We start from the raw sequence: 26,674 nt of genomic DNA, 5'->3' as shown, positions 1-26,674 counted from the left end.
TCCTGAATTTGTCTTGGCAGATAGACTCCCAAGTATTTTATATTGTCTACAGTTGTTTAAATAGAATTTCTCTTTCTGTCTCTTACTGCTGGACTTTGTTTGTAATATATAGAAAGGCTGATGATTTATGTGGGTTTATTTTGTATCCTGCAGCTTTATTAAAGTTGTTAATAAATTCAAGTAGTTGATTCTCTAGGATTTACTAAGTATAGCATCATATCATCTGCAGAGTGATAGTTTTGTTTCCCCATTGACTATTCTAATTGCTTTAATTTCTTTTTCTTCTCTTATTACTATGGCTGACATTTCTAGTACAGTATGAAATAATGATAATGGGCCTCCTTGCTTCCCCCCAATTGTATTGGGAAGGCTTCTAGCTTATCACCATCACAGATAATTCTTGCTTATGGTTTTAGATAAACAGTACTTATCATTTTAAGGTAAGCTCCATTTATTCCTATGCTCTCTAGTGTTTTAAATAGGAATGGGTGCTATATTTTGTCGAAAGCTTTTTCTGCATCTATTGAGATAATCATATGACTTATTTGGTTTTGTTATTGATATGGTCAATTATGCTGATAGTTTTACTAATATCAAACCAACCCTGCATTCCTGGTATAAATCCCACCTAGTTATAGCATATGATCCTTGTGATATATTGCTGTAATCTCTTTGCTAGTATTTTATTTAAAATTTTACATCAATATCCATTAGGGAAGTTGGTCCATAATTTTCTTTCCCTGTTTTGGTTCCTCCTGATTTGGGTATCAGCACCATATTTGTGTCATAAAAGGATTTGGTAAGACTCTGTGTCTTTTTTTCCAAGTAGTTTATGTAGTATTGGGATGAATTGTTCTTTAAATGTTTGGTAGAATTTGTGAATGCATCTGGTCCTGGGGATTTTTTCTTAGGAAGGTCGTTGATAGCTTGTTCAATTTCTTCTTCTAGGACTGGATTATTTAAGTGTTTTATTTCTTCTTTCGTTAATTTGAGTTATTTATATTTTTGTAAATATTATTCATCAACTGCACTAAGATTGTCAAATTTATTGACATATAATTGGGCAAAATAATGCCTAACAGTTGTCTTAATTTCTTCATTGGTGGTGATTTCAACCCTTTCATTTTTGATAGTAGCAATTTGGTTTTCTTTCCTTTTATTAATCAAGTTAACTGATAGTTTATCTGTTTTATCATTTTCCCCCCAAAACTAGCTTATAGTTTTATTTATTAGTTTGATGGTTTTCTTAGTTTAATTTTGTCAATTTCTCCTTTGATTTTCAGGATTTCCAATTTGGTGTTTAATGGGGAATTTTTAATTTGTTCTTTTTCTAGTTTTTTTTTTTAGTTGCATGCCCAATTCATTGATCTGTTTTTTTTTCCTATTTTATTGATGTAAACAATTAGAGATATAAATTTTCCCCTAAGCACTACTTTGGCTGCATTCTGTAAATTTTAGTGTGTTGTCTTATTGTTGTCATTTTCATTATTGAAATTATCAATTGTTTCTATATTTTGTCTCTTGACCCATTTGTTTTTTAGCATTAGATTATTTAATTTCCAATTAATTTTTAATATCTCTTTCCATTGTCCTTTATTCAATGTAATTTTTATTTTATTATGATCTGAAAAGGATGCTTTTAATGTTTCTGCTTTTCTGAATTTGGTTGTGAGGATTTTATGTCCTAATATATGGTCATTTTTTGTGTAGGTGCCATGTACTGCTGAGAAAAACGCATATTCTTTTGTATTCCCATTCAGTTTTCTCCAGAGATCTAGCATATCTAACTTTTCCAGAATTTTATTTACCTCCTCAACTTCTTTCTTGTTTATTTTTTGGTTAAATTTATCTAGTTCTGAGAGGGGAAAGTTGAGGGTCCCCCCCACCCCAGTACAGTTTTATTATCTAGTTCTTCCCGTAACTCATTCAATTTCTCCTTCAGAAATTTAGATGCTATACCATTTGGTGCATATATGTTTAGTGTTGATATGACTTCATTGTCTATGGTACCTTTCAGCAAGATATAGTTTCCTTCTTTATCTCTTTTAATTAGATCTATTTTTGCTTTTGCTTTGTCTGCGATTATGGTTGCTACTTCTGATTTCTTAAAAAATGTATTTATTTTTTGTTTTCGGCATTCACTTCCATAAGATTTTGAATTCCAAATTTTCTCTCCTCTCCCCTAACCCCAAGACTGTGTGTAATTTGATATAGGCTCTACATATTCATTCATATTGAACCTATCTTTACATCATTCATGTTGTAAAGAAGAATTAGAATCAATGGGAGAAACCAAGAGAAGGAAGGAACAAACAAAAAAAAAGAGAGAGAGAGCAAATAATATGCTTGAATCTGCATTCAAACTCCATAGTTCTTTTTCTGGATGTGGACAGCATTTTTCATCCTGAGTCCTTTGGAGTTGTCTTGCATCCTTGCATTGTTAAGAAAAGATAAGTCTATCAAAGTGAGTCATTGCACATGGTGGCTTTTAATGTGTAGAGTGTTCTTCTGGTTTGGTATAGCAGCTCTTTTTGTTGTGACAAAGAATTGGAAGTCTGAGCGATGCTTATCAAATGGGGAATGGCTGAACAAGTTATGGTATGTGATTGTGATGAAATACTAATGTACTACAAGAAATGGTGAGGGGGGGTGGTTTCAGAAAAAAACATGGGAAAACCCATATGAACTGATGTAAAGTAAAGTGAGAAGAACCAGCAGATTATAGTGCACGGTAACAGCAATGTTGTAATGATGATGAACTAGGCTACTCTTGATCAATATGGTGATCCAAGCTAATTCCAAAAGGCCCATGTTGAAAAAATGCTATCCACCTCCAGAGAGAAAACTGATGAAGTCTGATGAACTCTTGAGTACAAATTGAAGTATAATTTTCTTACTTTCCTTATTTTTCTTGCTTTTTAAAAAACATGGCTAATATGAAAATATTCTTTGCATGATTTCACGCATATAATTGTTATCATATTGCTTGCTTTCTCAGTGGTGAGATAGGGTGTGGGAGGGAGAGAGGGAATTTCTAACTCAAAATTTAAAAAAGAAAAGAATGTTAAAAGTAGATAAATAATAAATTCAAAAATGTGATTAGGTTTTACTTTGCTTAAAAATTGGTGCTTTTCAATTTGGAACTATGTCCAAAGGGCAATCAAATTTTGCATACCTTTTGATCCTGCAATATCACTACCAGGTCTGTATCCCAAAGAGATCAGTAAAAAAGGGAAAATGACTTACATGTATAAAAATATTCATAGTAGCTCTTTTTGTGGTGGCAAAGAATTAGAAATTGAAGGGATGCCCATCAATTGGGGAATGGCTGAACAAGCTGTGGTATATGATTGTGATGGAATATTTTTGTGCTACAAGAAATGACAAGCAGGTAGATTTAAGAAAAACCTGGAAACGCTTACATGAACTGATACAAAATGAAGTGAGGAGAATCAGGCAAACACTGTACACAGTGACAGCAATGCTATGCGATGATCACCTATGAATAGCTTAGTTATTTTCAGCAGTACAATGATCTAAGACAATTCCAAAGGACTTACAATGGAAAATGCTTTCCATATCCAGAGAAAGAACAGATGGAATCTGAATGGAGATTGATGTATACTATTTTCACTTTCTTTATCTTTTTTTGTGTTTTTTCCCTTTTGTTTCTTCTTTCACAATATGACAAATATGGAAATATGCTTTACATGATTGCACATATATAACTTATTTAAAATTCTTACCTTTTTAAGGAGAAGTACAGGAGGGAGGGAGGAAATTTGGAACTATTTATTTATTTGGAATTATTTATAAATGAATGTTAAACATTGTCTTTACATGTTATTGGAAAAGAATAAATATTATTTAAAAAGTTAGAAAATAAAATGGTGCTTTCAGTTGGTTTTAAAACAGCTTTTAAAATGTTGACAATGAGCAAGATATCTTGTTTATACTATTAATTTCTTTAGCACAGAATCTGAAAAATTATACAGAGAAAAACTAGCCCAACTGCTGTTGAAAATTTTCATAGAACCCAAGTTAGTAGGGTTCTAATTAAAGAGATTTGTTTGTTTGCTCAGTGAATCTGTTTCATACAACTTTCCCAGTTTTCTATTAATTGTGTATTTCTTTCTCATTTTTATCAAAAATTCTTCCATCAGCATGTACTTATCACAAAATTTGAGGGGGGGAAGAGGTCTGAAGCATTTTTGTAAGTGAATATTCATTACTCTGGGAATAAATTTAATTTTGTTGTAAAACAGTCCATATCAAAAAATTTTAAAGAAATTTTGTAATTTTTTTTGTTTTTTAATTTGCTAGATGTTGAAAGAGAGAGATGACTTGAAGGGTCAGCTTCACTTAGCTTCATGCCGGATTGAAAATCTTCGACAGGAGCTGAATGACGTCATAACCAAGCGTGCTAATCAGGAAGAGGAGCTTCATTGTAAGGAGAGAAAACTTAGTGAAATGAAGTGTCGGCAAATGGACCTGGAGCAGGAAGTCAGGACCCTCAATGACACTGTCCATCAATTGGAAAATGAATTGCAAAAGCACAGTAGGGTACATAACCAGATGACTACTGAAAAAGAACACCTTGAGAAGGAAATTGCTGATATAAAAATTTTCCGAGAAAAAGACAAGGAAAAACTCTTTGAGTTCCAAGAGACCATCAAGGACCTGAGTTCATCTCGAGCAGAGCTTGTTAACAAAGTGGCTGAAGAAGAGCGGGCCAAGAAGGAGGCACTTAAAAATCTTTCTGATCTCAAGAAAATGGAGGGATCTAACCAGGAGGAAACAAGTACAGTAATCAGGCAGTTAAAAGTAGAAAGGGATGTGCACCAGAGAGAGCTGGAAGTTCTCCGGACAGAATTACAGAGCATGAAAGCCAAACATGATCGCAGTATTCAAGAGCTGAAGCTGCAGTTTAAACAAGAACAGAATGAAGTTGAGAGCCTCATCAGATCCCTGAAGGTACTGGTGCAGAATTAATGTGATGATTCTATTATGATTCTTTTTTCTAGTAGGTCATGAAGTTAATAAAGTGTAAACTTTCAGAGATCATTCTCTATTGTACACACTGAAGAAAAGATAAAACTAACAATCAAGAGGGCTTATTCTTGTCTTTTCAGCTAGAGTTGAAATGAGTTATAGCAGCCACTTGGGAACACCTTCTGCAGAATACGGAAACCCTTAAGAAGGATGTTTAGCTATTTCAGGAGTTCAAAAAAGGTAGAGGTGACAGTAAGAGGTGGAACCTCAAATGTGTCCTCATTCAACATTTATGGCCTCTTTAATGAAAAATGTTAGACTTCTCAAATTCATATCTATATTCCTTGTTAATGTAGTAGTAACCGTAAGTAACCATAAGGTAGAACTTTGACAAGTTCTACCAAGTTGTAAAGGTTTTGATTACTGACTTGGAACTATATTGCTGCCATCTAAATACTAGCCTACATAAATTGGGAGATGCTTATGTAGCTATCGTAGGTCTGGCATGATGGATTTCTGGTTACATGGTTACAATCCAGCATGATTGTTTATGGTTACTACTTAATCCGGTATGTCAAGTTCATATCTATATTCCTTATTAATGTAGTAGTAACCATAAGAAGTCAGCCTGTAGGCTTTGTGGAAGAAATAACCAGAACAAGCTATTTTGAGTTTTATCTTTCAAAATGTTGCGGGGTAAATGCTTTATTGTGAGATTGTCATATTTCATTAATGGAAATACTTGCAAAGAATGATAGTTATAGCATCAGTGACATGTTGGAGAACTATTTCAGAACATGAATCTCATTAGGGAGATTAATTTGCAGAAGTTAATTTTTAATTGCTCCTCTTATTGTAAAGCGTTTTTAGAATTAGTAATTCTCCGAAAGCAGTGCCTACTATGTATTTTGTGTACAATGCAAGTTTAAATGTATACAAAAGTCATGAAACACTTTGTCGTATCCCACAATTTTATGTGATTCAAGAGGAAGATGTCTTGTAAATATGGAATTGAATTAGTTTGGAAAGAAGACTCCATAGTCAAAAAATTGAGCAACCAATATTGATATTTATGAGGAGGGAGAAACTCTGAAAAGCTCTATTAATTCTGAACTCAAGTTTGCATTTGAATGAGATTGGTTACCTATTATGTCCAATCTGGAGAGTTCTTTATAATATAAATGTTACAATAAAATAACATCACCCAAGCTAGATCTTTGAGGCAATAACCTCATAAAATTAAGAACTATTAATTAAAATTAATTTTTGGAACCCAGAGAGTTTGACCCTGGCTTTATAATCTGTTTAATTACTTGGTATTTCTTTCTATAAAAAAGGAAAATTATTTGTTACTTCCCTTTATGATATATTGTGAATTCATGTGGAATGAAAGGACAGTAAAATACTTGGAATTTCAAATAAGAAAGAAATTATCCACATGTAAAGCATTGCAATTTCAAAGTAGATTGTGTACCTTCCATGAGCTTCTTAAGGGTTTTGAAATGGAAAGATTGAGACTTGAGGGCATGGTACGTCCAGTCCAGAATATCAATGTGAGAACTGAAAATTGAACCAGACTGAGATTTCTAGCTCTTTTTCTCTTTAACATTCATTAGATGTCTGTTTCATCTGAGAAGTAACTACTCTCCCCCATCCATCACCATTTTTTATTCATGAAATTAATGGGAAAGGAATAGAGAACACAGATACTGTGGGAGATTTATATACTGACATGCAAAAGGACTTTGGGTAGGAAACTATACATATGGTATGTTTCTTTGAATCTTTACATTTGTTTTGGGCATATTCCCATGTTGCACTTTAATTGTAATTACTGGAAAGTGGAACTTTGTTTAGTCTTGCAAATTGTGATATACTTAATCTTCTCTATTTTAGGAGATTGAAAATATTTTTTTCCATCCAATTTAGTATCACCATTCTCATTCTTTGATTTTTTAAGTCTCAGTGAAATGCTCTTGATCCAGCTAACTTAAATTTAATTGAAAATCAGTCAAGATCCAGTCATGATTTGTCTCTTGCCTTTACTTCATCATATTTCATCATGGCATAGAAGTGGCACCTTGGGTTTTTGAAGTCTTTGGCAGCAGAGGACAAACTTTGACAAGTTCTACCAACTTGTAAAGGTTTTGAGTACTGACTTGGAATTGTCTGGCTGCCATCTAAATACTAGCCTACATAAACTGGGAGATGCTTGTGTATCTATCACAGGTCTCGGCTGCCACATGATGGATTTCTGGTCCCTAACACCTTGCAGTTTCACTTTTGAAACATAGAGGGCTTATAATCTATGTTAGTGGAGGGAGTGCTGATACTGATGAAGTCATGGACCTTTAAAGTATTGAAGTACAGTATCAGTCTTTTAACTGCCTCCAATTATACATCTTCAGCAAAATAATTGACATAATCAGAGTAAAGATATGGTATCATATTGTACCTGAACTTCTTAAGAGGATTTGTAAAAGTAAAAACATGGTATGTAAACTTGATAATGATATTGGATTATTTTTTACTAAGAAGAGACATTTTATTTATAAGTTTGTTTATTTATTTTCTTGTGTCACAAGGATTATACCCAGAGTTTCAAAGCTAGTAAGTGTCAGAGAAAAGAATTGAATCACCAGGTCTTCTGGTGTTAGTGCACTTTCTACAATACCATGTTATCTTTTAATATGTGTGTGTGTGTGTGTGTGTGTGTGTGTGTGTGTGTGTGTGTGTGTGAAGCCTTTAGCTTCTTTGTCCATTGGTAGTGTTTTTTATGTGATTTCTGTGTATGCTTTAAAATTGACTTGCATTATTTTAAAATACTTTACCTGTTGGCAATGGTCTTTATCTTATCCTTCTCCTTTCATCAGGCAGAAAACTTGGAAGACAAGAATGTGGCAAAAATTCATCGTTGGCAGATGGAGAAAATAAAAAATCAGTATGAAAAACTGGCAGAAGAATTAGCCCAACAAGAGGATGAGAACTTAAAACTCAAGCGAAAATATCATCTTGTGAAACAGGAATTGGAAAATAAGGTAAAGAGAAGTCTGTATTCTACTTTTCAAAACTAAGTTGCCTTTCTTTTTCTTTGGTGCAGATGGTGGAATAAGTGATTGAGTTCTTAACTTTAGAAAAATATTTCTGGGACCAGGGCAGATAAGTTTTATTGGACTTTATGGTTCTGTACCTTTTAACCACCAGTCAGCTTCTTTTAGATCCTTCAACTTAAATTTTTATTGTCTTGTAAAATATTTTGGTTGACATGAAAAAATCCTGTTGAGTGAGATCCCAAGAGTGAGCTAGGTACTCTGAGTAAATGCTGTAATATAACTACTCATATATCTAATCAAATATTCAATGTAACTCAGTAAATCTGTAAATAAATGTATATTGAATGTACCATCTGCCTCAGGCATTGTAGGAAATAGAAGACTTGATTTTTGCCCTCATAGAGTTTATAATTTAGTTGGGGCAATGAGAGATGTTAACTATTAACTAACAATATAAGGCAATACATGATAAATGCCTAGTAAATTGTACTGACAGTTAGTGCTACAGGATTTTAGTACAAAAAGGGAGCCCTGTATTTTACTGTGTTCAAACTTCATATAAGGTATCTTTTATTATTTAACTTATGTTCTTTTGTTCTTAATCTCTTCCTATATGTGCTCCTAATCCATCAATCCATCTTTAAAATCAAGGAAATAAGGCATTAGGTTCATGTTTTAAAGACAGTTATGACAGTAAGTGTAATTGAATTCCTGTGTCCTACTCTGTTTTACCATATCTAATGTTCATAGCTATCTAAATACATCTGTTGTTGTGGCAAGAATGCTGACTTTCCTGACTTTCTCAAAATTAAAATGCAACGCAAAATTTTGTTTACTTTTTAAAAGTACTGTTTCCTTGTTCATTTTAAAGAAAGAGAAAAATTTGATATCTGGAAAGTTAAAAGTACACCTTACCATTGCTGAAATAAATGTTTTATCACTGATTTTCATTTTTGACATTGCAGATATATTCCTTTTTATACACCTTTATAGCTGGGAGTTTTCTTGTCAGCACGGGATTTTAAGAGTTAAGGATTTGTCGTAAACCACTTTGAGGCTCTTAAAGCAATGTGGTTTGCTCTTGATTATCATTGTAATTAGAGGGATATTCTAGAAATAATTTGTATTTGAGTTATTATGTATATATGTGCATATGTATATATATATACAATCTAGGATGAAATATATATATATAATATATACATATATCTTTATATTTGAAAAAAATGCCATGTAGATATGCTGTTTGTACTTTTAACAGATTTATCTTTGTAAAAATATTATATTTACCCTAACATTAATTAATTACATTCTATGAATATAATTCTATGAACACATGCTAACTTACTGAACAGCCAATCAGTTATAATTTACTGACTGCTTATTGGATGTCCAACATTGTACTTGGTACTTATTAGAAGAAACCTATGCTGAGCTGTGGGAGGAAGCCACAGACATTAATAATTTAATCATCTGCTACACGTAGTTCACAGCAGATGTAAGCACTGATTCAGGTAGAAGTTCAATCAATCAACAAGCATTTATTCACATTAAACATGTTTGTGCCTAGCACTGTGCTAAGTGCCAAGGATGTAAAGAAAAAGTGAAAACAGGCCCTGACTTCAAAGTCCTTATATTCTATTGGAAGAGATACTGTGTGTGCATGTTTGTGTGCATATATGTGTGCTTATGTATGTGTGTATATGTATAAAGTAGATATAAGGTAATTGTAGAAGGGATAGCTTGTCTAGGAAAGACCTCTGCAAAAGGTGTCATTGAATTTGAGTCTTAAAGAAAGCCTGGCATTGGAAAACTCAGAGGTCATGAGAGAAAGCCTTCCAAGAATGGAGAATTACTTGTTCAAAGGTATACAGATGGGAGGTTGAGCACCATATGAGGAACAAGTGGTCCAGTATTGCTGCATTGTAAAGGGAGTAATAGGATGGGAAAGATCATATCTTAGGGTTGAAGAATTAGAGCTGGGACTCACTCTAGATGTTGTCAGTTTTTGGTTGAGAAAATGGAAGCACAAAGGTTAAATGGACCTGGCTGTGCAAATTGTATGTATTTAAAAATATGATTCTGAGAAGGGATCTGTGGGCTTTACCAGACGCCAAAGCAGTCCGTGACACGCAAAAAGGTTAAGAACACCTGCTTTATTGGTTCTGTTTCTTCTTTCTCATGATTCATTCCATTGGTCATAATTCTTCTCCACAGTTTGACTAGTGTATAAATTAATTCAATGCGAAGTTATATGTGATAGTTATATGAGATTCCATGCCGTCTTGGGGAGGGAGGGGAGAAAATCTGGAACTCAAAATTATGTAGAACCGTGTGTTGCAAACTAAAAATAAAAATAAAAAAAAATTTTAAAAAAAGGGAAAAAAAAGAACACCTGCTTTAGTGGCAGTGTCCGGGATGGATTGGAGTTGGTTGAGACTTCAGACAGGTGACTGAGAAGAGTGGGTCAGCTAAATAGGCGGAAAACCAACAGAAGAGTGTGTTGAAAATTGATAAAGGATAGGAATTATCCCAGAAGAGGTGATCCACAGTGTCAAATCATGCAAAGAGGTCAAGAAGGATGAGAATTGAGTAAAGGCCTTTAGATTTAGTAAGAGATAATTGGTAACTTTGTAGAGAGCATTTTCAGCTGAATCATGAGGTTGGATGTTTGTGCAGGTATGTAGAGTGGTAGATTGAACATGGGCTTGGAGTCAGGAAGACCTGAATTCTAATGTTAACTCAAGTACTTTAGTAGCTGTGTGACCCTGGGTAAGTCATTTAGTCTTTGTACTTCAGCTTCTACATCTGTAAGACAGGGAAGATGATAGCGCCGAATTCACAGCTTTGTTGTGAGGATCAAATGTGTCAACATATGTAAAGTCCTTTTTAAGCCTCAGAATACCATATAAAAGCAGTGTTATTATCATTATTATCAATAGTAATCTGTATTGCATATAGTTTAGAAGGTGATTAGAAGAGGAGATGTGAAGGGACCGAGAATAGTCAAGTAGGAGGGTAGGTGAGATATCCTAGTTAGTGGGGATGGCAGATATTAGTGAGGTTTTTTCTAAGATTTCTAAGGATGGGGAAACTTATAGGTGGCAGAGAGCACAGAAGGAGCTTCTTTCCACCCTCCCTGCCTCTTTCACTCTCTCCTTCCCTCTTTCAACTTTCTTTCCTTCCTCCCCTCTCTGTGCTTTGCTCCCTTTCTTCCACTTATCTTAGCCAGGCTGGAAGTTCTGTGTCCACTCGTGGGTCCAATTCCACTGCTGAGCAGCTTGGAAGGTTTGACCTGCTTAGTGGTTCCCACCTTTTTAGGCAGCCTGATGCCCTGTAACGTTTAGCTCCCATCTTAGAGGCTCACCATATTAGTGCCAAACTTGGTACGGACACCTGGTTGCCATGATACCTGGCCTCATAAATCTTCAGACTAAAATAGTTTCCTGACCACTTCTCTATACATGCTGTCTCCCCTAGAATATAAGGTTCTTGAAGGCAGAAGCTGTCTTTGCTTTTGTATTTCTATTTTCCAGTGTTTCATTTTCTAGTATTTGGCACATGATAAACAATTAATACGTTTTCACTCATTCCTTCATTCATTTGTTTATTCATTCACGTGTTAGGTACTATAACTTAAACATGTTAAGAATTTATATGATACCGTGATCACTGAGAAGCAGCAGAGGGTCACTGAGAACTCATGTACTTCTCCATTATTGGAGGATTCATGCAGAAGTTTGATACCTCCTCCTCAGTGAGATTGTGGCAGTGATTGTTGTCAGAAGAGGTTAGATCACATTATCTCTGAGGTCTCTTTCAACTTTGAAATTCAATGGGCCTCAACAACAAGAACTTCTGAAATCCAGTTTTAATTGAAAAGAATTTTTTTATAGTCTTCTTGTAAAAGAAGTACAAAGAATTTCAATTCGAAGATTATATTTCAAAAGAAGGGAGGGAGTCTCATGGATGAGTTTTATTTGTAATTCTGCCCTACTTAATTGAAAAAAGCAGTTTTTTATAAGCCAGAGATGTCTAATTAACATGATAAAATTCATGGACCTTCAAGGAACAGACATTTTTTTATTCTGCTAAAAAGAATCCCACCTCATCGTTGTCATCTTGCCCTATTATTTTGTTGATATTCTTCTCTTTTGATTTTGATTTCACATCATGAGCCACCTTTGGATTTGCAAACTGAGAAAAATGTTCTGTCCTCATCAGCATTCCATCGTGCATCAGCAGAAGTCTGAATCCTTGGCACAAGATCATTGTTGAGGATTATACGTACGCATTTACTTCCCTATTCAGTAGTGATGTGTGGGAACAAAATGCATTTTTCTAACATCTGAGTTTTTGCTTTGTCATAGGTTGTTTTTCAGTTTATCTCAACAAAGAGAACAAGTATTATGCATTCTACAGAATTTTCACATTATGAGTTTGTGATTTTTATTTTTGGCTGTTTAATGGGAAAAAAATCACAAAATGGTACTGAGGTTTTCTCCCATCATTAGAAATTTGTTTAATTCTTACTTATTTCTTAGCTTAGAACAAAAGGAAACGTCACAGAAGCTGAATCTTTTAGTTTAATTTAGACGATGTCATTGTCTTATTCATGTTTTGACTCTATCAGAGGATATCCCTTTGAAGACTCATTTCACCACTTTTTCTTTCAAAAGCATTGGGTAGTTTAGTGTATTTGGGTTTCGATTTGAAGTGAGAATGTCAGGTTTGAGTCTCTCAGCCATTTACTCGCTGAACATTGTCAAGTCATTTCATCTCTCAGGGTCTTAGCTTTCCCATCTGTAACAATGGGCTCATAACACTTGGTTTATCTAACCCAATAGGATTATTGTGAGGAAAGTGCTTTGCAAACTGTAAAGCTCTATGTGATCTGCTATCATTAGAAAGGATCTTATGTAAATTAATTTTCTATAGCAAAATTTTAAAAATTTTAATTTTTTTCTCCAGTGAATGTACTACATGTAAAATGCCACTAAAATAGTATCCTAGATTTGTGGTTTTTTTATACCACATAAATCTTGTCATTTATTTACATATTTTGATATATTATCTTTTATAAAATGCAAATTGTAGACTACATTGGCATAAGACAAATGAGCTCAGAAGTGAGGAAACTAATAAATACTTCTGATAGCTTTGTTTTAAATGTAGCGCTACATCTTAAAGATTTCTGTTATTGTGAGTGTGTAGGGGACTTTTTGGTACCATTTGAAAACCAAAAGTTTTTAATTGATTCATTTGCTCATATGAGGATATACATGTACAGCTGCCAGAGCTCTAGAATTTTTCTTTTCCTTTTTAATTTAATTTATTTAATATATTTAATTTTCAGCATTGATTTTCACAAGAGTTTGAATTACAAATTTTCTCCCCATTTCGACCCTCCCACCCCCCCACTCCAAGATGGCAAATATTCTGGTTGCCCCGTTCCCCAGTCAGCCCTCCCTTCTGTCACCCCACTTCCCCTCCCATCCCCCTTTCCCTTCTTCTCTTGTAGGGCAAGATAAATTTCTACGCCCCATTGCCTGTGTATCTTATTTCCTAGTTGCTTGCAAGAGCTTTTTTTTTTTGTTTTTGAACGTCTGTTTTTAAAACTTTGAGTTCCAAATTCTCTCCCCTCTTCCCTCCCCACCCACCCTCCCTAAGAAGGCAAGCAATTCAACATAGGCCACATGTGTATCATTATGTAAATCCCTTCCACAGTACTCATGTTGTGAAAGATTAACTATGTTTTGCTCCTTCCTAACATATCCCCCCTTTATTGAATTTTCTCCTTTGACCCTGTCCCTTTTTGCAAGTGTTTGTTTTTGATTACCTCCTCCCCCCGTCTGCCCTCCCTTCTATCATCTCCCCTTTTTTACCTTCTTCCTCCTTCTTTCCTGTGGGGTAAGATACTCAACTGAGTGTGTATGGTATTCCCTCCTTAGGTCAAATCCGATGTGAGCAAGATTTACTCATTCCCCCTCACCAGCCCCCTCTTCCCTTCCTACAGAACTGCTATTTCTTGCCACTTTTATGCGAGATAATTTACCCCATTCTATCTCTCCCTTTCTCCTTCTCTCAATATATTTCTCTCTCATCCCTTAATTTGATTTTATTTTTTTAGATATCATCCCTTCATATTCAACTCACTCTGTGCCCTCTGTGTGTGTGTGTGTGTGTGTGTGTGTGTGTGTATATGTGTGTGTGTGTGTGTAGACATACATATATGTATATATACACACCTACATATATACATACATTGACACACACACACGTGTGTGTGTATATAATGTATATATACACATACACATTTATCTACATATATGCATATTCCTTTCAGCTACTATGATACTGAGGTCTCATGAATCATACACATCATCTTTCTGTATAGGAATGTAAACAAAACAGTTCAACTTTAGTAAGTCCCTTATCATTTCTCTTTCTTGTTTACCTTTTCATGCTTCTCTTGATTCTTGTGTTTGAAAGTCAAATTTTCTATTCAGCTCTGGTCTTTTCACTGAGAAAGCTTGAAAGTCCTCTATTTTCTTGAAAGTCCATATTTTGCCTTGGAGCATGATACTCAGTTTTGCTGGGTAGGTGATTCTTGGTTTTAATCCTAGCACCATTGACCTCTGGAATATCATATTCCAAGCCTTTCTGTCCTTTAATGTGGAAGTTGCCAGATCCTGTGTTATCCTGATTGTTTTCCCACAGTACTCAAATTGTTTCTTTCTGGCTGCTTGCAGTATTTTCTCCTTGACCTGGGAGCTCTGGAATTTGGCAACAATATTCCTAGAAGATTTCTTTTTGGGATCCTTTTGAGGAGGCGATCTGTGGATTCTTTCAATGTCTATTTTGCCCTGTGGCTCTAGAATATCAGGGCAGTTCTCCTTGATAATTTCTTGAAAGATGATATCTAGGCTCTTTTTTTGATCATGGCTTTCAGGTAGTCCAATAAGTTTTAAATTCTCTCTCCTGGATCTATTTTCCAGGTCAGTGGTTTTTCCAATGAGATATTTCACATTGTCTTCCACTTTTTCATTCCTTTGTTTCTGTTTGATAATATCTTGATTTCTCATAAAGTCACTAGTTTCCACTTGCTCCAATCTAATTTTTAAGGTAGTTTTTTCTTCAGTGGTCTTTTGGACTCCTTTTCCATTTGGCTAATTCTGCCTTTCAAGGCATTCTTCTCCTCATTGGCTTTTTGGAGCTCTTTTGCCATTTGAGTTAGTCTATTTTTTAAGGTGTTGTTTTCTTCAATATTTTTTTCAGTATTTTTTTGGGTCTCCTTTAGCAAGTCATTGACTTGTTTTTCATGGTTTTCTTGCATCCTTCTCATTTCTCTTCCCAATTTTTCCTCTACTTCTCTAACTTGCTTTTCCAAATCCTTTTTGAGCTCTTCCATGGCCTGGAACCAGTTCATGTTTTTCTTGGAGGCTTTTGGTGTAGCCTCTTTGAATTTGTTGACTTCTTGCTGTATGTTTTGGTCTTCTTTGTCACCAAAGAAAGATTCCAAAGTCTGAGACTGAATCTGAGTGTGTTTTTGCTGCCTGGCTATATTCCCAGCCAACTTACTTGACTCTTGAGTTTTTCAGCAGGGTGTGACTGCTTGTAGTGTAAAGAGTACTTTGTTCCAAGTTTGAGGGGATGCGCCATTGATTTCAGAGCTATTTCTATACAGCCAGCTCTGCCACACCAGCACTCCTCCTTCCTCAAGAACTGCCAACCTGGACCTGATGAAAATCTTAAGCAGGCCCTTCACTCCTGTTCTGATGCGCCACTTAATTCCTCCCACCAGGTGGGCCTGGGGCCAGAAGCAACTGCAGCTCTAGTTCTGTAGCTGCACCTCCCCCCACTCCTGCCCCCGGGGCGGTGGCTGAATTGCAAACTCTTTTCACTCTGTCCCCTGCAGCTTTCCCCACTAACCTTCTCTGTTGTCTTTGGTGTTTGTGGGTTGAGAAGTCTGGTAACTGCTACAGCTCACTGATTCAGGGCGCTAGGGCCTGTTCTGCCCGGCTCCTGGTCTGGTTGGTCCTGCTGCTTCCAGCGACCATCCAGGCTGTCCTGGGCTGGATCCCTGCTTCCCTCTACTATTTTGTGGGTTCTGCAGTTCTAGAATTTGTTAGGTGTCATTTTTTATAGGTTTTTGGAGGGACCTGGCAGGGAGCTCACGCAAGTCCCTGCTTTCCAGCCGCCATCTTGGCTCCACCCCCAGAGCTCTAGAAATTTAAAATTTCCAGAAGAATGAGCAGGAAATTTTTAAAAAGAGAGAATGAAGGCTAATACCAAACATTCTCTTGAAAGTTTAGGCTTCTAGACCATTGCTAGGCAGACTCTGTTTATACCTTGGTTGTACATATTACTTAATAGTAGTCCAAAGGTTACTTTAGAACCAAATTTTCCCTCCTGATGGGAATCTCACTAAAATGTGAACCCTGTTATGTGGTAATCTCCTTTTGTTTTATCATCAAAAAATGAAAAACTTTATAAAATTATAACTAATTTATGCATTTTATAGTTGTATCATTTATAGGAAAGGCATCCTGGTATAGTGAATAGAGGGTTGAATTTTGAGTCAGGAAGACTTGTGTTCAAGTCCTGCCTTTGATAGATACTAACTGTGACTGTAACACAAATAATTTCCTCAGTTTACAAGGGAATTCTCTAAGCTATAAGTTACATTTTACCTACCAATCCTGAGGAAAATATGACCCAGAACAAACCATTATGAAGCAGTGCCCACCCTTCTCCCCATCCCTCACTCCTGCCACCCATACAGCATACCACCCTGAGGTGACCCAAAGGAAATCTCCAAGAAATTCCCCTTAAGGTGGTTCACACCTAGGCTAGTATCTTAATCAATTTTGGACCACTCATACCCTAAGGCAAGGAAGTGATTGGTCTCCTTCTTCTACCTTCTGACCTATTGCTTCTCTGCCTTAACTTGAAATCCTTTTCCACCAGGCCACTTAGTCATCCCTTCCCATGGCCAGGGCATCTCCAACCCAGGGAGTGAAAATGAAATCAAAATCAGATCTGAGGCCTGAAGTACAGTTTCGTTTTCTTACTGATATAATTAAGGTAAACAGCTGAGCCCCTCATAGTCTTTTGGACTCTGGGACTCTTCTGGTGGGTCATGTATGGGGTTCAATGCTAAAGGATTTGGAGCTTTAAAGAGACATGGAAATACCTTGTTTCTTGTGATGGTGGTGGGGAGGAGTGGCATGCATCAGGAAGCTTTACCACTGAGCCAAGAAGAGCAGCCCACACAGTAAACTTTAAAGGGGAAAACAGCTTCTGCTCTTAATCTTTTCTTTCCTCTGTCTGAAACCCATGTTTTAGAACCCTGTGTCTCGGACCTTTCATGATGGTGATGGAGGTTGTGTTCCCCTGTGCTGCCTCGGCAAGCTTAAGCCCCTCCTGACTCTCTTGGTTTGTGTTTCTTTCTCTGAGCATAGCTGACCCAACAGTCATCCTGAGATGGATGTTTCCAGTCTGAGAGGCAGCCTCATGCGTTGGAGAGGTCAGGAACAATATACCCGGTCCTTCCGTGTCAGTTGCACTGGTGCTCCCTGCAGCTGATTCATGCTAGCTTCTCAGAGGAGATGATCACTAGCAGCAGGATGAGGCCAGCCCTTGTCCTGGATTGCCATATGACTTGGACTTTGAGAGAGTTGGTCACATAGTGCAGAACCAAGGTGAAGGTGAAATATCAATGTAACCATCCCACTAAGTGTCTCATATATTGATGTTTTAAATATCTGATTCCCTATAGAGTATAATGGGAGTGACAGATTATTTTGTCATTGTTATAAACATACTCATGTTGTCTAGGAATAAACAGTATTTGTTGGGAAGTCAGGAAGGTTTTAATTATATTTTACATTTATTTGGTCTGAATAAATGCTTACATCTCCTGAACAGAGTACAAGGGAGTACAAGGACTTAGACAAAGGCCAGTCCTTTTTTTGACTACCACATCGGATCTCCTGCCTGGCCCTTCGTTGACCAGGTGCAACCCCCTGACTGCCTGTGCCATGCCCTGCTCAAATGGCTCATTTAAGCATGCGTACATGCCTCTAACTTTTCACCTGACCAGAGCCCTGCTCTCTGCCTAATCACAGCTCTGAGTCACCTGTCTTACATTCTGCTAAACCTGGTTGGGGGAGATACTTTCAACTCTGTGGAAACAAAACTGCTTCCACCATTTCTCACAGTCATATATAAGACTTTGTCAATACATACTGTATGGGACGGAATTTTCAGATAATAGGAGAGACATCTTTTGGAGAAGCAAAGTGAATTTATTTTACAAACTTTGCAAGATTTGGGCAAACCTTTATAATGGAGGAGGCAAAGTAAAAAGGAAGTGTGGGGACAGATATACTCTTAGTACCAGATTCCCGCCCACCTCTATCCTTTTTCACCATTGGCTGGGAGGCAGGCTTACAATCTAGGCATGAAAAACTAGACAGAGAACTAGGGGACCAAGGTTGATCCAGTCTGTTCAGGTTTTCCCTATCTGGAACTCAACTGCTTGGGGTGGCATCCCGAATGTCTAGGAGAAGAAATGAGGAGGGGGGGTGCAATTCCTTCGACCTCATTCAATGCAGGTCACAGTGACCCTTTCCTTATTTGGTCACTGGGCCCCTACCGCTTCAGGCCCTGACTTTCTAGAAGTTTAGCTTGGTCACTACAAGGTTAAATCCCAAGCCTCTCCCACTCCCTCAGACATTCCCTATTTCAGAAATATGAGAAGAGTGTAACCCCTGTATTTTTACCCTGTGAAGTCTTCACAGTTATCCTTCCCATTCAATACTTTTGAGTTTCTTTTGTCATAAACATTTCTTTTGAACATATGGGAAAAGTGCTGTACTCTATCATATCTACATTGTACATTGAGTGCCTTTCTACCTTCTTTTGGAGATACCCTAAACATGAGCCAAACCTATTTTTTGAGTAGTTTTCCTTGGAACTCTAGGGTGGGAGCATAAAGAGACAGGGAATGTGAGAAAAAGGACCTTACTCCATTCCCTCCCCCCCCTTTTTTTTTTCCAGTCAGAGTCTCCTTAGACTGAGGCTAGGTTCTTGAAAAATATGCCTAGAACCTCTTATTTGAGGAGGATTAGTGTCAGCTCACATGGGCCAGCAGTGGAATCTGCTGTGATACTGAGAAGGTTATAATGAGTTACTGCTTTAAAGCTAAAATATTCTCCTGTTTTTCTTTGGATGGCAGTGATTGAAAGTTGAAAGCTGCTTAAGTAAAAATTCCCTTCCTCACCACTCTCAGGGCCTTCATTCCCATTCCTTCTCTTTCTGCTTCTCTCTCCTTTGCTGTCTTTCTCTTCTTTTTTTTGAAATTGTTCTATTCTTAACTAACTGACCTTTGGATTAGATCTCTTCCTCTTCTACCCCTTTGATGTTATAATACCAACCACTTATTTCCAGTGCTGTCCTTACTTTGTCTCATGAGCAACGGGCAGAATGAGAAGTAGATCTATGCTTTGTTCCTACCTGTCACTTGCAGACCTACCCTTGCCACCACAACTTCACAACCCCACAGCCTTTCTTCCTTTATACTTTATTCCATCCTGACCTATTACTCAATCCAGTCATTCTACCTATTTTCTCAAGGAGAGTACCTGGTTCATAGTCTTCCTTTCCATCCTAGTGTTTCCATAGCCTTAGACACCCTGGCTTCCCAGTTGTATTCAATTCAACAAACATTTATTAAGCACTTGTTGTATGTTAAAAACCGTGCTAGGCTCTGAGAATACTAAGACAAAAATCAAGTAGACTTTTTTCTCAAGCTATTTAAATTTTTTTTTTGGAGGGGAAAGGTCATGCACATAGAAAAGAAAATAGAAAATATAAACTATATATATATATATATATATACATATATATTTTCTATAAGTAATATTTGGGGTAAGGATACTAATAACTGGGATATCAGGATAGACTTCCTATAGGAGATGGCATCTGAATTGACCTTTGAAGGAAACTAGGGATGCTTCAAGGCAAAAGTGAAGAGGGAAAGCATCACAGCCATAAGGGACAACCTGTCCAAAGACATGGAGACAGGAAATGAAATGTAATATTTGGGGAATAGCAAGCTGACCATTTTGACTAGAAAACTGAGTGAGTTGAGGATATATTAGTGTGTAATGTGTATGTGAAGGGTTAAAAGCCATAGAGAAGAGTGTGTATTTTTATCCTAGAGGCGAGAGTGAGTTGCTGAATTTTCTTGAGCAAGGGAGCGATAGGGTCATCAAGCCATCATTTAGAAGGTATTTGGAGGATAAATTGGAGCACAAAGGCAGAGAGACCAATTAAGAAGGTATTCTAGTAGTCTAGGGATAAGATAATCAAGCCTTAAACTAGGGTGGTAGCCATGTGAGTGGAGAAGAGAGGATCAGTGTGGGATAGATTGTATCTTGACAAGAGTTGGCAACTGATTGGATGTGAGAAATGAGGGAGAAGGAAGAGCCTACCCCATGCTATGTCTGAACTTAAACATTTAGGAATATAATTCTATGATGATGAGCAAGACTAATAAAATTTAAGATTTTTATTTTAAATTACATCTGATCCAAAATACTCATGCATTTCTACTGCTACTGAGTGACTATATATGTGTGTGAGTCTGGATATCATATATGTATATAGTGTCTGGATCCACTGTTCATTATCTCCTTCCTCACGTATTCTGAATACAAACAAGTAATTTACCCTCTCAGTACCCCAGGCAATTCTCTAAGGTAGTTACTATCTGCTTGGAGGAGAGAGTTTTCCCACTACACTGATGTACCCACCCCCTCCACCAAGTATAATAATATTTCAGTACTTCATTGATTCACTGCATTCTGGGCCATCGCCAGTCTCCCTAACTCTTCTCTTGTCACTGGATTTTAATGACTCTGGAAGAGAGAGTGCGGTGGAAAACTTTGAGCAACAATGCCTCACTTAAATCCAAATCAGAGGCAATTCAAGGCTTTCTTGCGATGTCATCGGTTATCTTCAGAAAGGTGAACAATGACTATCCCTTAGGTGAGCCAGTTCAATTCTGCTTGAATCCTCTGCTGGAAATTCCTTATTCCCTTGTCCTTTCGCTGATCACACTTTGCCACACCCCCATAGTACTTCATTTGTTCTTATTTATGTGCTGCTGAATGAAACTAGAGAAAACGATGAAACCATGCCGGTTAGGTAAACTACAGATTCAAGGTATCCAATCTCCAATGGAGCTTCCCTCTCCTCCGCTGTGAGACAATCTTTCTGTGTCCTATTTGGTTCTGTATCCCACTTACACACAGCTCTACCAGTCTTGTCTTTTCCTCCTATGACTCCCCTCACTCTCTTTCAGCTAAGGGCCCCATCTTATATTTTACTGAAAAATATCAATGCTGTTTGTTGAGGGCTCCCCTTTCTCCCTTCCTCCTTGTCTCATATCCTTCTGGTATCATCCCTGGTTTTCACATTTTCCATTTATACCCAGTACAGTGAGTAGCATATTCAGAATAAGCACTTAATAAATATTTGTTGATTGAGTAACCCCAGCTTTTTGTACCCTACTTGCTTTGTTTTTTCCCTAGTGATGGGTCCTCTGTAGGTATTTGGCCTGCCTTGTTCATATGAATTCTGCCCATCTATGATTCAGATGCCATTTGCCTCAGGTTTTTTAAAAAAATTGTATTCTCTCCCCCAACCCCCATTAGAATGTATACACTTCATCACTACATAGTCTCTTCCAACTGTGGAAATATTTCTTTGACTCTTATGTTTGCACTTCAAAATATCTATTCTATTCTGGCCTTTTCATCTCGAATGCTAGGAAGTTCCCTCTTCCATCAGGAGCTTTCGACCTTTGGGAAGATATATAGGTGAATTTAGAATGCAAATGACATACAAATACATATCTGTGCAGATTGGAGCAAGTTTATACTTCATTTAGTTTTGTTGTAGATGGCTTTGGGAAGAAAGTGGTTTTTTTCCCCTCTTAATTGGCATCTATAATTGTTCCAATTTTTTAATTGTTTAAGAAAGATTGCTAACAATTAAAAGACAGGAAACATCCTTGATTGGTCAATTCACTTTAACAAAGGGTAAGAATTATTGCTCTAAAATTAATACAAATTTACCACTTTCCCTTAGATTCTTAAGGCCTTCCAAAGAAACACTAACTTTATGCAAGCAAAATTATTTCAGTAAAACTACAGTCTGTCCAAAATGATGTCTGTTCAGTGAAAGCTTACATGTTTCCTTTGAGATCTTAAGTGCTGCAGAAGCACCACTTTATTTTCAATACAAGCATTAAATTAAATGAAAACATTTCTCTACACACCTTAACAAAAACATTACATTAAATAAGATGCACTCACACTACTGAATACATCATTAATTTACAATGCTGCTACTTCTCCCTCACTGAAAACTAACTTGAAAAAAAGCAACATTTAAATAGTTTAGTTCCATAACATCTTGCTATTCATTATACTAAAGGAAGGAGTTTGGAACCAAGATGTGGGGGAAGCATTAAAATAAAGTTGAAGGTCTGCAGTAGACTCAAAATAACATAATGCAAAATCATTTTTGAACCCTCGGATAATATAGCTAGTTAAAAACTTGCACATACCATCAGAAAATTTTAGTGAAATTATTATAGCAAATAAAAGTAAAGTTCATTTATAAACTTCAAATCCATAATACTACCTTCAAAAGTAAAGTTATCTTAAACAAAATACTGTCAAGGACCCATTTACCTAACCAGCTGAAGAACATTCGTAATACTTACATGAGCATAGGTGACTCAGCTTCTACGAAGATACAGTATTAATGCACACAGACTATAAACTGCATTACGAGTTAATTTTAGAGTAAGAGAGAGAGAGATGACGTATAGTAAAGCCTATAGAAAACTTGAAAAGGATCTAATATAAAAAATTAGTACTCATACATTTCCAAATGTCTCTATTATAAAGGTCAAATGAATTCATACAACAAGTTAGTGCTATTCACATCACCTCTTTTTATTCAAGCCTATTATTTAAGAGATGTTAGGTCTTGCCAAAGATCAGCCTCTTAGTAATGAGAGGATGAAAAATTATGTAAAGTCAAAAGCAACTGCAAAAGCCATCTTGCCCAGTTTCATATTTGTTGTTTAGTTGTTTTTTGGTCATATCCAGTTCTTCGTGACCCCATTTCAGGTTTTCTTGGCAAAGATAATGGAGTTGTTTGGCACTTCCTTCTACAGTACATTTTACAGATGAGGAAACTGAGGCAAATAGATTTAAGTGACTTGCCCAGGGTAATACAGCTAGTAAGTGTCTGAGGCTGGATTTGAACTCAGGAAGAAAATTCTTCCTACTCGAAGCCTGGCATGTGTAATAGCAATTTAGATTTGAAGGTCTTTCCCACCCATTAATAGGCCATGTGACCTGCTTATGTCATAGGAAGCCTAAATCATATGTGGTGGGAGGAGCTTGCTGAGAGGAAAAGGAAGTTTTCACAGGAAATGCTGAGAGAGCAGTTATGGCAGAACTTAGGAAAAGAGAGTTGACCTGTGATAGCTGTGCTGTGAGTTTTGAGGAAGTCCCTAGCAGGGGGCGCAGAGGTTTTGGGATGGCGAGGCTCCATGCTGTGATATTATGAATCGATTTTTTGCTGCTATGATGACTGGGCAGGTGGCTTATGGGGTACGATCTTCTGGTGTCTGAATAAATGGTTTACTTCTTCTGCCTTCAATGTGGAGAGTCTCATATATTTTGTGATACAGAACCAAATAGGCATTTTGACAATTATCACCTATATTGTTATTATTGCCTTGCTGATACAGCGTGCTATCCACTGCACTACCAAGCTGCCCCACAGTTCCATATACTGGCATCTAAACTAAAGAAAACTGATAGGTACTCAGGAGTTTAGACCAATTACTAAATTTTTTACTGGACATCTTCAGTTGCTTAGTATATGAATAACTTATGCTAAGATTACTAGTATAATCTTCTCCACTGATTCATGCATGGTATGATGCTGGGCAGTGACTATGCCTTAATTAACTCAAAAATAACGTAAGCCTCTAACATGTTTCCTTATTTACTCCAAACAATGTTGCAAGAAAGAAATAAGTAAAAATGCCTCAGCCTTTTGAAAGAATCAATCAACGCAAAGCTAAGATTACTCCCAGAAACACGTAACCCTTGCTTATGTACTTGAAGAGCTCTAGATCAATTATGATTTTTAAAAAATTCAATGACATTCAAATAAATTGCTAGTCTTCCCCCTTCCCCCAATAATAAATATATTTGGGAGTAAGAGACACATGTTATTTTATTCATAACTGTCCTGTGCATAATACTCTTTAGATAGTGTCTTGATCATTAAGATGTTATGTCTCTGAGATAGAATTCCTCCATGGGGACATTTAGAGGATGCAGTCCAGACTGGCAAGGTGACAGAGAGGACTTCCTAGCATTCCTGGTGAAAAGGTCAGAATAGGACATTTTGCAATGCAAACATAGAAGTCAAAGAAACATAAGTGAACAATTGGAAGGGACTGTCATAGTGATTAGGGGCAGTGGATGGAGTGCCAGGCTCAGAGTCAAGAAGACTCATTTTCCTGAGGTCAAATCTGACTCAGACACTTACTAGCGGGGTGACCCTGGGCAAGTCACTTAAACCAGTTTGCCTCAACTTCCTTATCTGTAAAATGAGCTGGAGAAGGAAGTGGCTGACTACTCCACTGTCTTTACCAAGGAAACCCCAAAAAGGGTCATGAAGTGTTGGATAACACTGAAAAATGACTGAACATATAGTGATGAAATATATCTATTCTAATGGGGGAAGGGAGAGGAGTCCCTCAGACTACTAATGCCTTCAAAGGGCATATAGGTGTATCAGTAAGGCAAGATTCATGACCTTGAAGAGGACCATGAACATGCCTGTGTAGTTTGGAATTGTAAAGTATAAGAGATTCTGTAGGTAGAAGGCAGAGAAAGTATAACATTTATTTAGACACCATAGGATCAAATCCCAAGACCAGTAACTCCAACCCAACATAGCAGTAATTGTATTCCAAAACCAGTAAGTCTACCTCAATGTAACAAGAAGTAAATTATAACACAGTATTACAGCAAGGAACAAAGCCATCCTGTAACCTTCCCCCTTGCTGGGGCCTTCCTGTAAACACTCAAGAATCCCAACTGTCTGCTTGCCTGCGTTCTCTCCTTCCCTTAGTTCTCTGGTCTCTGCAGCTCTCTGGTGTCCACTCTCTGCTCTACACTCTCTCTGCAGCTCTGTTGTCTCAGAGTTCTTACTTCTCCTTGGGCTGAATTCTGACTTCTCAATGGCTACCCTCTGGGTATATATACTCTTTTTAGGACTGGAGGGCTTCATGCCCAATCAAGTAAAGAGTGTAGGCCTGGGACGTAGTGCCTAGTAAGTAAAGGGTGTAGGCCTGCCTACAAACAAACCTCTAATCAGGCTTCCTTTAATTAGCTCCACCTAAAGCCTATTGAATGGGGGGGGTGGGGGGGAAGGTCTTTAATCACTGATTGGCATCACCAGAGTGTAGGCCTGCCTCTATTCAAGCCTTCTTTACCTAGCCCCACCTGAGGCTTATTGAATGGGTGGGAAAGATCTTTAATAACTGATTGTCATCACAATAGGGAGGAAATAAAAGAGAGCCTGAGAGTAGGTTGATGCAGCTAGATAGTACGGTGGATAAACATTGGGCCCAGGAGTCTGGGACAGCTGAGTTCAAATACAGCCTCAGGTATTTACTAGCTGTGTGACCCTGTGCAAGTCACCTAACCTCTGTTTGCCTCAATGTTCACAACTCCACCTACTTCCCAGGGTTGTTGTGAAGCTCTAATGAGATAATATTTATATAGTGCTTAGCATAGTGCCTGGCACATAGTAAATGCTATATCAATGCTAGTTGTTATTATTATGATGATTATTGATAGAAGAAGGAAAAGTGAAGGAAAAAGAAATACACTAGGGAAGATAGAAGGAGAAAGGGAAAGTCTGAATTTGATGTAGGAATATATTAAGCTCAATAGATAATCATTCTGGAACCAACAGGGGTTAGGGGTAAATTGTGAGGGAGGGTAAATTGAGGGAGGAATTATGTATAAGTAAGGAATCTGGAAGCCTAACTTCAGATTCAGAGGGTGGATAGTGAAGGGGAAACAAAAGGGAAGAAAAGGGGTAGTAACCAGTGATTGTTGTCTATAAGGGGAAGAAAAGAGGAAAGGTAGAATGGAAGCAGATTGCATCAAAAAGAGATCATTATCATCGATCAGGATAGAGGCAAAGAAGGGGAAAATGTAAGAGAATAGGAGGAGAGAAAGAACAATGAATAATTATTTCTGCGGATGTGGTAGTGTGAACTCAGCCATCAAGCAGTGCGGAGGAACAGAATTGATTAGGGAGAAGAATGGAATAGAAAGCAGAATCCAACAATATAGTGTTATGAGTAACAGGCTTGAACCTGAAATGGAGCAAAATACTTTATGCTTCAGGTAAACTAAAAAAAAGCAGGCTTAACAATTTTGATCTCAAGCAAGGCACTAATAAAAATAGACTGGAATAAAAGAGATAAACATGAAAATTACCTGATG

General features: G+C 37.1%; 1 protein-coding gene across 1 annotated transcript in view; it reads left to right on the top strand.

The window, feature by feature from the left end:
- CEP128 (centrosomal protein 128) overlaps window positions 1-26,674 on the top strand; it is a 534,450-nt gene that overhangs the window by 144,287 nt on the left and 363,489 nt on the right. Inside the window, exons 13-14 of the mRNA XM_036737234.1 lie at window positions 4,324-4,974; window positions 7,866-8,030. Coding sequence (XP_036593129.1) covers window positions 4,324-4,974; window positions 7,866-8,030 — 816 coding nt within the window. The remainder of the gene's footprint in view (window positions 1-4,323; window positions 4,975-7,865; window positions 8,031-26,674) is intronic.

This window comes from Trichosurus vulpecula, chromosome 8, assembly GCF_011100635.1.
Source record: "Trichosurus vulpecula isolate mTriVul1 chromosome 8, mTriVul1.pri, whole genome shotgun sequence".
Taxonomy (NCBI): domain Eukaryota; kingdom Metazoa; phylum Chordata; class Mammalia; order Diprotodontia; family Phalangeridae; genus Trichosurus; species Trichosurus vulpecula.
Note: the sequence above shows the minus strand (reverse complement) of the source record. Positions and strands in the feature narration are given on the sequence as shown.